General features: G+C 41.0%; 1 protein-coding gene and 1 non-coding gene across 3 annotated transcripts; one reads left to right on the top strand and one right to left on the bottom strand.

Moving 5' to 3' along the window:
- Nucleotides 1–953: 953 nt before the first annotated feature.
- On the bottom strand, nucleotides 954–1,025 carry trnac-gca (transfer RNA cysteine (anticodon GCA)). The gene has a single exon. It is a non-coding gene; the product is annotated as a tRNA-Cys (tRNA).
- A 771-nt stretch (nucleotides 1,026–1,796) lies between these two features.
- On the top strand, nucleotides 1,797–12,387 carry LOC138594023 (LIM and SH3 domain protein 1-like). Of its 2 annotated transcripts, XM_069665112.1 has the most exons (8): nucleotides 1,797–2,017; nucleotides 3,640–3,734; nucleotides 3,965–4,049; nucleotides 6,476–6,583; nucleotides 7,952–8,059; nucleotides 9,806–9,875; nucleotides 9,954–10,042; nucleotides 11,616–12,387. In XM_069665112.1, exons 1-8 carry the CDS (start codon nucleotides 1,949–1,951, stop codon nucleotides 11,787–11,789), a joined length of 798 nt encoding a protein of 265 aa, XP_069521213.1. In that variant the 5' UTR covers nucleotides 1,797–1,948; the 3' UTR covers nucleotides 11,790–12,387. The 2 variants fall into 2 exon arrangements, with proteins under 2 accessions (XP_069521213.1, XP_069521214.1); XM_069665113.1 differs by lacking the exon at nucleotides 6,476–6,583.
- Nucleotides 12,388–12,643: the final 256 nt, after the last annotated feature.

Below are 12,643 nucleotides of genomic sequence, written 5' to 3'. Positions count from 1 at the left end.
CTAAAAAGTGCTGGATGTGGCATATTGGTTTCTGAATGGCATACAAAATTAATAACATAGAAAAATATTAATCAACAGAAATATTCACTTTTAAATAACGCAATACATAGCACTGCCACAAGATGGAGCTGTAAGACTTCAACAATCAACACATTTATCCTACTTATACCACTGCCACCAACAAGGTAGAACTTCAAGTATAGAGAATCAGCTAAGCAGGTAATAGCCTTTCGGTTTGCTTAAAATAAGAATTGATATTAGAGCACTATTTAATCAACATTCAAGCCTGTTGACTGCTTGTAACTAAAAAAATAAAGGGATTTTCAACTTAAAAGACACATTGAGGGTTTAAAGAAGATGCTAACACTGCTAGCGTATCCATTGCTGGAAAACGGTCCTTTTTAACAATATCAGTGCTATGCTAGCAGGCCACACAATGGGTCCAATTATCTCAACAAATGACAAGCAAACATGTTTTTAAGTTAATATATCACTTACATTTCGATGGACGCACACTTAGGCGCACGTAGCCTTAATAACGTCTGAATTAGGTCCATAATTGGTCGACTGACAAAACTTTATAAACATTTTTCCAAACAACACAGTGCAGGTAGTTGAGGTGGAACATACCATTCTACGGAGGGGGGCGGAATAGTCTAAGTTATACTACTATGAATCAGGTAATAAAGAATATGTTTCGATATACTTTGTAAAAATTAAATTGATTAAACAAAATTATACACTTGCGAGCTCTGGTTTAGGTCTCACAACTCAAAGAAATGTGTGGCATCAGACGTGGCGCTTTTTTTTTTTTTTTTTTTTTTTTTACCATTAACCGTTAAATAGCAAATAACGGTCACAATGGTATGTGCTTGGTGTCTTTGCTTCCTGTTTACTATAGCTTTATCATTTCACATCATTACAGCTTGCAAGGGTAAAATGTGTAGGAAAAGAGGGGGCACCCGGATTTGAACCGGGGACCTCTTGATCTGCAGTCAAATGCTCTACCACTGAGCTATACCCCCGATGATGGCTATACCGGGAAGTGATCGGTATTTAACTTTACTCAAAATGCATGTTATCTTTAATGTTAGGTGGTGTATTGATACTTGTCATGTATACACTCATGTGACGTGTTAAGAAGGTACGCTAAAACCGTAACTTAGCATTTAGCTTAGCGTTCTCAATGATGAAGAAATGCCTATGTCAGATGTAATCCATTTCATTCACCGAGAGAGGGCGCCAGAATATACTAACTGCTTACCGATACCGAGGAGGCTTCTGTGGCCATCAGTTATTGTATCCCTTAAGTTTGTTAACATCTTACTCCTTCGAGTTTTGCCACCATATCTCTTTAGATGTTGCTCTTATGTATTATGTTATAATATTTGTGTAGTTTTCTGTGTAATTTGCTACTCCTTTTAAGGTTCTAACGGATTCCCCTCGATACATTCGATGGTGCCTTCAGGTGATCGGTAAAAAGTTGTTTAAAAACAACTCCAACAAAGTTGTGCGTGTTCCTATTTTTCACGTTTTATCTTTAATCATTAAAATCATCGGATGAAAATAGAATTGCCTAAATTGACACTGCGCGCTATTTTAACGTCTGTGTCTGACTCCATTACTCTCACACACACACACACACACACACACACACACAGACACACACACACACACACACACACACACACACACACAAGCAGTGAAACGTCCGAAATCCGACTGGTCTGAAGGCATCGTAAATGCTTCGCGCTTCACTTGTTCGACTCCTCCTCGCCCGAAGTTGCGCTCGGACAGTATATTAATTGATGTGCCTGCAGGCGAAGAGGTGGTTGGCGGTCCGTTTTCCAGCTGCTTATCCCAGCCTGTACTTTATTATAGAACACTTTTGACTGGATAACTGAGTGGTTTTGTTTGTTTGTCTGTTTTGTGGTGTCCATGTGCCATCATGAATCCGCCCTGTGGAAGATGCAATAAACCAGTTTACCCCACAGAGAAAATTAACTGCCTCGATAAGGTAAGTCGATACAAGTCTACCTCATTCACTGACTAGATGACACTTTTATATACCAAATATCTCCAATATCGGCAGATATTTTATTTAATTATATCCTCTAATTTAGCATTTTATACTGTATTTTCTTTTTTTCTTGTAGTATTTGACAAAAGAAAAATATATTGACTGCAGCTGACTCAGCAACAATCGTTATTAATTACTTAAAAGTCGTCAAATACTTTTACAAAGTCCAACGATGGTAACTACAAGAGAGGCAGTTCGTAGTTGTTATTATTAAAATGGCACATATGCACTTTTAACAGAAAATGATGTACGTTTGTACACTTCAGGAGCATAGTATGCTCTCTGTAATCTAACCACAATATAAAATTATCTGGCTGATTATGTAGCTGACAATATTCAACTACATATGCTGTACAATACTAAACTGTACTGAACAAAAATAGACAAGCATAAGAGAGCATGAGAATTAAAACCACATCCGGTTAATACACACTGGCCCAAACCTCTAAATGTTAAAGAAAGGACAGAGCACATAGTTTGTGTGTGTTTGTGTGTTGGTCATTGTCTCTGTCAGCTTATTAAGGTGTGCTCTGATAGTGTGACTGTAATCTGATAATGACAAACCTCTGATTACAGCAACAGTTATGGTGACTTTAATCGATTTAAAGTCACAATCAAAGGTAAATAAGCTGATTAATTCTGGGGTTCAGTGTTAAGAATTTGGTGAGTGTTTTAACAATAACAAGGACACAGAGAACTAGAGGGGGAAGTGTTTAGTCAGGTGCAGGAGTAACAGAAAGGGTTAAAACACTGTACAAGGCTTTGGGTTACAGCAGAACATTCATGGGTCCAATTTCATCTAAAAATTCTGTTAATTTGTCCTTGCAAGTCATGTAAACAGGTAACTACCTGTAGAGCGGACCAATGTGCGATTTTTCAGAGTGATACCGATGCCCATTTTGGAGGGAAAGTAGTCACAGATCACCACTATGGCTGCCAGTATAGTGCATTTTAAGCTTGAATAAAAAAAGACGCAGATTGTGCAATGATTTTTTACTGACATGACTCTGCAAAGGTCCTCCAAAAGCTGCTTTTTCAGAGAACGTGTGCATTAGTATGCAAACAACTAATTCTGGTGCCGACCTCTATCTTTGATGCTCTGCTACATGAGATGCAGACAGTGCTGAGAGTGTTGTAAACTACCAAGACGGAGGACATTTCTGTAACACCACATGAATTGTTTTCTGCATCATATGTTCTGTAAAAAACATTCTGCATCATATCTGCAACTATAGAAAATACAAATCACCCTGGTCCATACTTGAATCAGGCTGTTGGCAGTGCACAAGTTTTGATAAACATCTAAGTAAACAATGTTCAACCTCATGGGGTAATTCTGCTCTGTAACCATTTCTTTTTGGCACTCATTCAGTGCAGAGATGTGAGAAACAGCTGTGCTCTCATGTCGAGCAGTGAAGGAATTTTCCCATTCTGTCACTGCAAGTTACATTGAAATCCTCTTTTCTTGTTCTAGCTAACACCAAAGTGCACAAAAAAAGAGAATCAGAAGAACTTAGCATACTTTAATTCTTGACTTGTTGTTCTCTTCCTCTTTCTAGAATTGGCACAAGGGTTGTTTCAGCTGCGAGGTTTGCAAGATGGCGCTGAGCATGACGACCTACAAGGGCTTCGAGAAGAAGCCTTACTGCAGTATGTGAGTGTTGACGGCGCGCTGATCATCCTGAAAATGAATAAGCAGTGGAGACATCCCTTACAATAACAGGACAAAATCTGTTCACTATCATTAATCTACATTACTGCTTATATTGTACTCTTTGTTCTTGTATCAACATAAAGCTTTGGATAAAATGTGTTACCTAGAATAAGATTTAGAAGTTATAAATCATGGCTAAAATTAAATTAAAATCATCTCTTCTTTTTCAGGCATTACCCCAAAACCTCCTTCACCATTGTGACCGACACCCCTGAGAACCTGCGTCTGAAACAACAGACCATGCTCAATAGCCAGGTCAGACACCCGCAAATCAGCCCTGTCACTCAACTCTGTCTCTGCTATCACTCGTGCTCGGTCTCTGTTTTTTGTCCCCTGCAGAGATGACTCATTCTAATCTCCTTGCGACATCATGACTGAGGGTTTCTTTGCCTCTCTATCTGTCTCCTTAACTCAACTCTCTATGTTGATAACGCACCTCTTGGGTGCACGATTGGATGTCTTGTCTTGTGCACACTTTGAATGTGAACAACCTGAAAAAATGTGAACTTTAATATGTGTAAATGTTTCTGCAAAGCGATCATAAGGCTAGCTGTAGTTTTAAGGATCTCTCTTCCATCTAAGTCTCTCATGTGGCACCGGCTCAACTCAGCCTTCCTCGCTGTTCTTAATCTCTAATCCAATCACACCTTTCAAGCCAGTAGATTAACTTGATGAAAGGAACAAGAGCCCCAAGTCACGGGGGAAAGTGGAGATTCCTTTACAGTTTGATTTCAACTTCAGGGATTGACTTGCCCCAAAATATTTAGAGGTGAAGCTTTAGATACATTTCAGTGAACTGAAATCATCAATTTCCACTTTAATTAAGGCAAAAATGTGCTAAACTTAAATCACCTGCACCCACAATGTTTGTAAAACTGAATCTAGCTTGGTGTGGGTACCCATACCTTGGCTAGGGCTTGGCTAGCTGCATATGACATGACTGCTTCCAGTTATACGCTAAAGCTAGGCTAATCAGCTAGCCTAGCTTTATGCTTTTGCAAGGCTAATTGACTCTAAGCTCAAATTGGAAAACTTTAGGCACACCGATACAACCTGCAAGGCGAGGATAGACAGGTTAGACTTATCGCTAGCAAGCTAATCTGCGAGCATGTTTACTGTCGCCTGACCACAGTTATTTATACAGCTATACAAAAGACAGTGGATACAAGGAGGGCATTTACCTCTGACAACAAGGGAGGAGATGTTTATAATGTCATACTGCTGTTTCAATGTTGCAAGTCTTAGAAATGTGACAGATCATATCATTGCACTACTTCCTGATTGTTCAGCAGCTGAAAATACATTAGCATATTTCATAACCCATTAGCAGTCCTTAAACAGCTAGTTAGCATTCAACCACTTCCTTGCTAATTACTATTTATTATGAAGTTGCTAAATACCATCCTCATCATTTTATAGTGTTATATAATATGATAAGAAAGGCTTAAATCGCTAGCTAAAGGTGATGTTAACTAGGAGGTGGTTGAATGTTAGCATTAGCTCTAGCCGGACGGTAGCAAAGGAGTTATCAAATATGTTTTTAACTTGAAATATGGCCCGATGTCCCTTTTTGTAGTTGTTGGTCAAGCGAGAAGCGGTGAAATTATAAGGATTTGTCAGATTTCTGATGTTAATACAACTTACACCCTGATAAAACAGTGCTTACAACATTATAAAAGCATTTGAGCCTCTCCCACCTGAGCGTTACCTCAGAGGAAAATGGCCGCCGTGTGACTACGGTGAATTCACTTGTGTTGACTCACAACAATTTTTCTTAAGTTTTAATGTGAATTGGTTTATTTTACAAACATCTGAATTACTTAATGGAAGCTAGTAGCCTGCTTCAAAATTGCGTAGGTGAAAGAATAAAGACATTGTCATCATACACTGTTAGAAACTTAGGCTAACAATAGGCTAACGAAAGTAACCACACGTGTTAAATATAACCTTGACTGTATGATGGGAACCACAAGATTTGTCACACATCTACATCTCAGCAACCACAGTCAGTGTGACCACTTCTAGCATTCATACAACATTCAGTTTATAAACTGTTACACCTGAAGTCTGAAACTAGCATCTAAAGTTGGCTAACCATGCAGGCTACGCGAGAGCGGTTCCATTTTTGGTTAAAACCCTCACAAACTATCATGTAACATAACTTACGCTGCATGATTGTTAAGATAACATCAGTTAGATTTACACCAAAAGCGGTTTCCTCCGCTCTGTCCGTTCCTCTCATCTCATCCAACCGGCCCAGTTCATTGTTTATACCCATAAAAGTCCTGGCAGTCAAGCTCCCTCACTGTGGCAGCATATTCCTCATAGCAAGAACATGACTCACTTCTGTGTGTGTGTGTGTGTGTGTGTGTGTGTGTGTGTGTGTGTGTGTGTGTGTGTGGAGACCTCAGATTTACTTTCAAGTAAACATTTCAGCTGTGTTTAATGTTGCAAGTGTTTCCCCCGAGGCCTAAATTTACAAGGAATTTAACATATTGCCCTTAAAAGCACCGCATGTGTGTTGTTTATGTGCATTTTAATAAGGAAAGCGTGGGCTCAGCCTCACAATGTCTAACCTTATAATCCAGCTGCTGTCATTTTCAATCATTGGGCTGAGAATTTAACCCCAGAGGGCTGATTTCTAGAGTTTCTGTAATCAAAATAATTACGAAAATCAACAGGCTCTCTATAAGGAGGACTTTGAAAAGAACAAGGGCAAAGGTTTCAGCGTGGTGGCCGACACTCCGGAGATGCAGAGAGTGAAGAAGACACAAGACCAGATCAGTCACGTACGTCCGGCTCCCGCCGAAAACCGAAGATGATCAAATCATCGATAACAAATCTAACCATAGACGTTGTTGTTTTGTCTTTTCCGTCATAACAGCTCGTCGTCTGACCTTTTTCTTCATTTTTAGTGACGTTATAGAAGTTTAAGATGTAATGTCTTTCCTACCTCTAACTACAAATGTGTTGGTATGTCTGCATGCACTTGTATAGATATCTGTTCTAAAAGATGTGCTCTTGATCATTAAATCATGCCTACATGGTTTTGATCCAATGCTGCATTCAGGTTCTGTTGAATTTGCTGACGGACTAAAAAAGTCCAAGTGCAGTTCTTTTAAACCTGCAAAATAAGGTCCGCAAATAAGAAAATAGTTAATTTCTCAAAAGAAACCTTGACTTTATGATTGTCCCTGAGAAATACCACATTTAAACCTCTCTAGACCTCAGAAAAATATTACAATTAAACAGTCTTTTTAGGGGAAAAAGCCCTCAGTTTGTAGACATGCACCCTGTTTCGAGTAGTTCTAGTGGGGATTAAAGACAGGACATGAATGTTTTGTTTTCCCATTTTTCTGGCCTGTTTTCCTTTAGTATTTCTTCGCCGCAAGCTTTCATTCAACTGATACCAATATACTGTGAATGCAGTTTATAGCTGAGTGTTTTTAGCTGAAGTAGAGGATAAAACTGTGCATGAATTTAAAATATAACACATCTAATGACACCTGTCTTTTACAGTAACTAATACTTGTCCGCTGTGCTCAAGGAATTGTTCGACGTGATGTGAAATATAACCTTTTCTCATTGTCTTGCTGAGAGTTAGTAGTAGAGTAAAGTAGAGTAAAGCTTCAGCTAGCATTCGGTTAGCTTAGCAGAGCTTAAGGACCAGGCAGTGGGGATGTAAGCTAGCCTGTCTCTGTCCAAAGACAACAACATCTGCCTGCCAACACCTCAGCTCAAGTTATATTTCTTTATGTTATCCATACAGAAACTGAACATATAATTACATATCGAGCTGTTAAAGAGGTGTTGGGTTTGACAGTTTCCTGGCGTAGTTAGCGACTTCCTCGATTGTCCGGTAGTTTCCTGGGAAGCCTCACTGTGCCACAAGAATCCAGGAAGTCTTTGGATTTAACAAACAAGATCTGTTGTGTTAATTACTGAGCATTAGAGGTGCTGGTAGGCAAGTTTTAGTAAGACTGAACAGCTTGCTGCTTCCTCCCATTTCCCGTCTTTAGCTTTCAGGCTAAGCTAACTAGCTGCTAGTTGTAGCTTCACATTAAGCGCATAGACTCAAAAATGTCTTGGCAAGGATTTCCTAAAAATATCAAATAAGGTTTATGCTTTCTGACATTTTAATATGCTGTATATTTCAGGCTCTATACAAAGAGGACTTTGAGAAGAACAAGGGGAAAGGTTTCAGCGTGGTGGCCGATACTCCGGAGATGCAGAGACTGAAGAAGACGCAAGACCAGATTAGCAACGTAAGTGCGATATTTAGTTAAAACAAGAAAAGTGCAGAAAATAAATACAATTTAGTTTATCAGAAGTTTGTTTCTCTTCTTTTCTCTCTCATGAATCATCACACGACCCCTGGGATTAATTCAGTGACTCTCTGGAGGGGTTGGAAAGCTAGCCTCTTTACCATCAGGCTGTAGTAGCTAACCGTATGCTAGCTTTAACACTGGTCTTTAATCTCACTTCTCAGGGAATATCTCAGTGTAATAACCCTTTTGACTTTGTGTTTTTACCAATAATGGATAAAAACAACATACACAACAGGTTTAGATACATCTCGTAACAGGAGCCGAGCACTGATTCAGTCTGTGAAGCAGAGACTGGAGCAGAGAGAACAAACCGCAGCAGTGAAGGAGGTCGGATCCTGCAGAGACACACAGGCACATTTCAGACATTTCTCCTGGTCCACTGAGGAGCAGCTGCCCTATATGGTCAAAGTCTCTCAGCTGTGGACACACTGAACGTCCCCTCTCTGCTGCTGCACGCACACGCACACACACACACACACACACACACACACACACACACACACAAACTTTCCCTTTCTCTCTCATGAGAGCGCTGGTTACAGAGAGGAATGACGGGTGATAAGCTGCATGTCAAAGAGCAGTTCCTTTTCCACTGGGTCCCTTCTATGTTTTTCTTACTTCCGTACATCCTTCCTTCCCTTCTTTCCTCCTCTCTTTGGTTCTCTCCTTTCATCTTTTATTTCTGTCACTCCCTTCCTTCTATTTGTCCTTCTTCCTTTTCTTTTCTATTTTTCTCCCATCCTTCCCCCTTCTTTCTTCCTCCCATCCTTCCCTCCCTTCGTTCTTTCTTCCTTCCTTCCTTCCTTCCCTCCCTTCTTTCTTCTCCCATCCTTCCCTTCCTTTTCTCTTTTGTTCCTTTCCTTCTTTCTGCCCTTCTTCCCTCCCATATTTCTTTCCGTCACCCCCCCTCCTTTCTTTTAGTCTTTCCTCCCTCCTTTTTTCTTTCTTTCATTCTCTTCATTCCTCCTTTCTGCCCTTCTTCCTCTTTCCTCCCTCCTTTCTTTCTTTACATCCCTTCTTTCTTTTTCCTTCCCTCCCTCTTTCTTTTGTCATTCTTCCATGCTTCCTTCCTTACAATCTTTCTTTTCCCCCTCCCTCTTTCCTCTGCTTCCCTGTGTCTTTATATACATCCTTTTATCCTGTCTTCCGTCTGTTTTATTTCTCTCTCCTCCAGTGTTTTTTCCCCATCATGTCCTCCTCCCGTCGGCTCCTCCTGAGGTCTGTTGAGGACAGGGGGGTGGAGGGGGATGCTGCTTCTTCTTCTCCTTATTTAACATCCAGTCTCCTCCTCCAGACCCTGACAGCTGGAACTACATTTGATTTATTTTGCAGAGGTTGATAAAAAAAAATCACTCATTGCACAAACGTTTCCCCTAGAGCTCCTTGTACAATCTAAACAACATCGTTCACAACATTTTTCATACATGTCGTCATTTGTTATCTTAAGAAGAGGAAATAAGAACCCAACAAATGTTTTTAAACTTAAAGCAGACAGATGGTTCTTCAGCTGTTTCCTGTAGAACGTTTCTTCTCTCTTGAAACCGTTGCCTTTGCAGCCGAGATAAATCCCCTCATCATCTCTCACCACCTCCCTAAATGGTGATCCCGTCTCAACAGTCAGTTGTTAGAATCTGTCAGTCCTAATGTGTTTCTAACTTCTGTGTTACTATCTACATGTTGCAGATAAAGTACCATGAAGAATTTGAGAAGAGCAGGGTTCGAAGTGACGCACCTCCTCCTGAAAACAGACAAGGTGAAACACACAAACCGAGAGATAACAATAAGAAACTGTTTATATTTGTTTTAACTGTGTGCGTCTTTGTGTGCTAAGACTTTGAAGGCCAGCCACCTAACCCTGAGAGAGTCAGTCAGCCCGGCGGACAGATGCGTCCTGCTGCTGTAGCACCACCTGCTGGAGGGGTAAGGCCATTACATGAACATACACAATATTTTTAGCAGACAAGGTTTGTAGCTGGTAAGTTCAGGGTCACAGAGACAGATCGGACATTTGTCTGTCGCCTGTCAGACTTGTTGAAAATATTCCTGCACAAAATGTTTCTACAGCTACAAAATCTTTTTAGTGACACCAACTTTTTCATACATAATTAATTTAAGTCAAAATCATGATGACGGTTATTTGCCTGAGGAAGAAAAAGTAGTACATTTCCAGCCCCCTTTCAAAGTTCCTTCTTTACCTTATTATGGGAAAACCATATTAAACAAAACATACACTGATCAGCTGTAACATGACCACTCACAGGTCGAGTGAATAACATTGATTACTTCATTTCAATGGCACCTGTCAGTGGGTGGGATATGTTAGGCAGCAAGAGTGGTTCGAGGAAGGAATACCAGTGAACCAGGGACAGGGTCATGGGCGACCTAGGCTTATTAATACGTGTGGTGAGCGAAGGCTGGCCCGTGTGGTCCGATCCAACAGAAGAGCAACTGTAGCTCTGAAAAAGTGAAGTCTGGTTCTGATAGAAAGGTGTCAGAACACACAGAGCATCACAGTTTGTTGTGTATGGTGCTGTGTAGCTTCAGACCTGTCAGGGTGCCCGTGCTGACCCCAGTCCACTGCTGAAAGCGCCTACAATGTGCATGTGAGCATCAGAATTGGACCACGGAGCGATGGAAGAAGGCGGCCTGGTCTGATGAATCACGTTTTCTTTGACATCATATGGATGGCCGGGTGCGTGTGCGTCGCTTACCTGGGGAAGACATGGCACCAGGATTTTAATCTTCCCATAGGGCACCAGTATGCACTATGGGAAGAAGGCAAGCCAGCGGAGGCAGGTGATGGACACCTTGGGTCCTGCCATTCATGTGGATGTTACTTAGACAAGTACCACCTACCTAAACATTGTAGCAGACTAAGTCCATCCCTTCATGGAAACAGTATTCCCTAATGGCAGTGGCCTCTCTCAGCAGGATAATGCGCCCTGCCACACTGCAGACATGCTTCAGGAATGGTTTGAGGAATGTGTTGACTTGGCCTCCAAATTCCCCAGATCTCAATCCAATCGAGCGTCTGTTGGATGTGCTGGACAAACAAGGCCGATCTACGGAGGCCCCACCTCGCAACTTACAGGACTTAAAGGATCTGCTGCTCACGTCTTGGTGCCAGATACCTCAGCACAACTTCAGAGGTCTAGTGGAGTCCATGCCTCGATGGGTCAGAGTTGTTTTGGTGGCAAAAGACGGACCTACACAATATTAGGCAGGTGGTCATAATGTTATGGCTGATCAGTGTACAGTTTATTATAGAAGAGTATTTTGACTCGTGTCTAGAGGGGATATTTTATAACTGTCAATGTGCACATTTGTTTTGTACATCATACTTTGTGGTTTTATCGCTCAGTAGGAAAATACAATGCAAATCAGTGAGTAAGCAGTCTGTGTAGCCTGCCCTGTGCGTTACAGGTCAGTGCGTCCGTGCGTGTGAACCTCTGTTTATACATTTCCTGTGTGTGTGTTTAATTCAACTCCACAGAAGCGTTTCCAGGCCATCTACAGCTACTCAGCAGCAGACGCAGATGAAGTCTCTCTCCAGGAAGGCGACATGATCTTAGACGTGGAGCCGATCGACGAGGGGTGGATGTTCGGGTTCAACCAGCGCACGGGACAGCGAGGCCTGCTGCCTGCTAACTACGTCCGACCTGTGTGAAACAAATCCATCACCAGCTGCCCTGTGAATCTGCTTTTACCAGAAACAAACCCAGCTTCTTTTTAAAAAGTATTGGAAACAGCTATTTTTAAACATTTCCTATGACTGGTTCAGCTTTGCATTTTTCAACACAAATGATTCTCAAATGCGAGGAAAGAAGAAGTTATGGTTAAAGGTTCTTTAAAATGTGCAAAGGGCAGTTTCACTTTAGGAGAGAACAATGGGAGGAGTGAAAGGTGTCTGTAACCACCAAAGAGGAAGTGAGAGAGAAAAGCAGGCGTAATTAAGTCACAAAGCAGCATAAATATACCTACAGTTTCCTACATTACTTAACACATGAACAGTATTGATCTCTCTCGGGTAACATTTACCTATTTTTGTACTAGTTTTGTACATCCTACAGCAGTTCAGTGCAGCTCTGACAGAAACAGATGCAGCCAAGTTTCACATGATGAAATATAACGCAGTAAAACCAAGGAATTCATGCTTTGACATTTTCTGAAACTCATTTAACACTCGTTTGATATTACGGGGAGAAAAATATACATGTAATGATTTTAATCATGTACGCCGATTTGATTAAAAGTGGAATATTTAACTGTGTGTGTAACAGTTGCTTCATTTACTTTTGGTGCACAGCAGACAGCATTGTTAAAGTGATAATCTCTAATATCTGTGTTCTCTTTGGCGCCACCTGTGGCGATAAACTGTAATTGCAGCAGCACACTTCCCTTTGGATTTTCACTTCTTGTTGAAGTTGTATCTGTAGTCATCCATCTTTTCTTTGTTTGTTCAGCCATAGTAGATTACTGTTTACTCGCAACACTTGCAGAGAGCGGAAAAGCAGCCGCTTA

Source organism: Semicossyphus pulcher, unplaced genomic scaffold (assembly GCF_022749685.1).
Source record: "Semicossyphus pulcher isolate SPU_LCO1_2020_fin unplaced genomic scaffold, fSemPul1.0.p SCAF_16, whole genome shotgun sequence".
NCBI classification, from domain to species: domain Eukaryota; kingdom Metazoa; phylum Chordata; class Actinopteri; order Labriformes; family Labridae; genus Semicossyphus; species Semicossyphus pulcher.
Note: the sequence above shows the minus strand (reverse complement) of the source record. Positions and strands in the feature narration are given on the sequence as shown.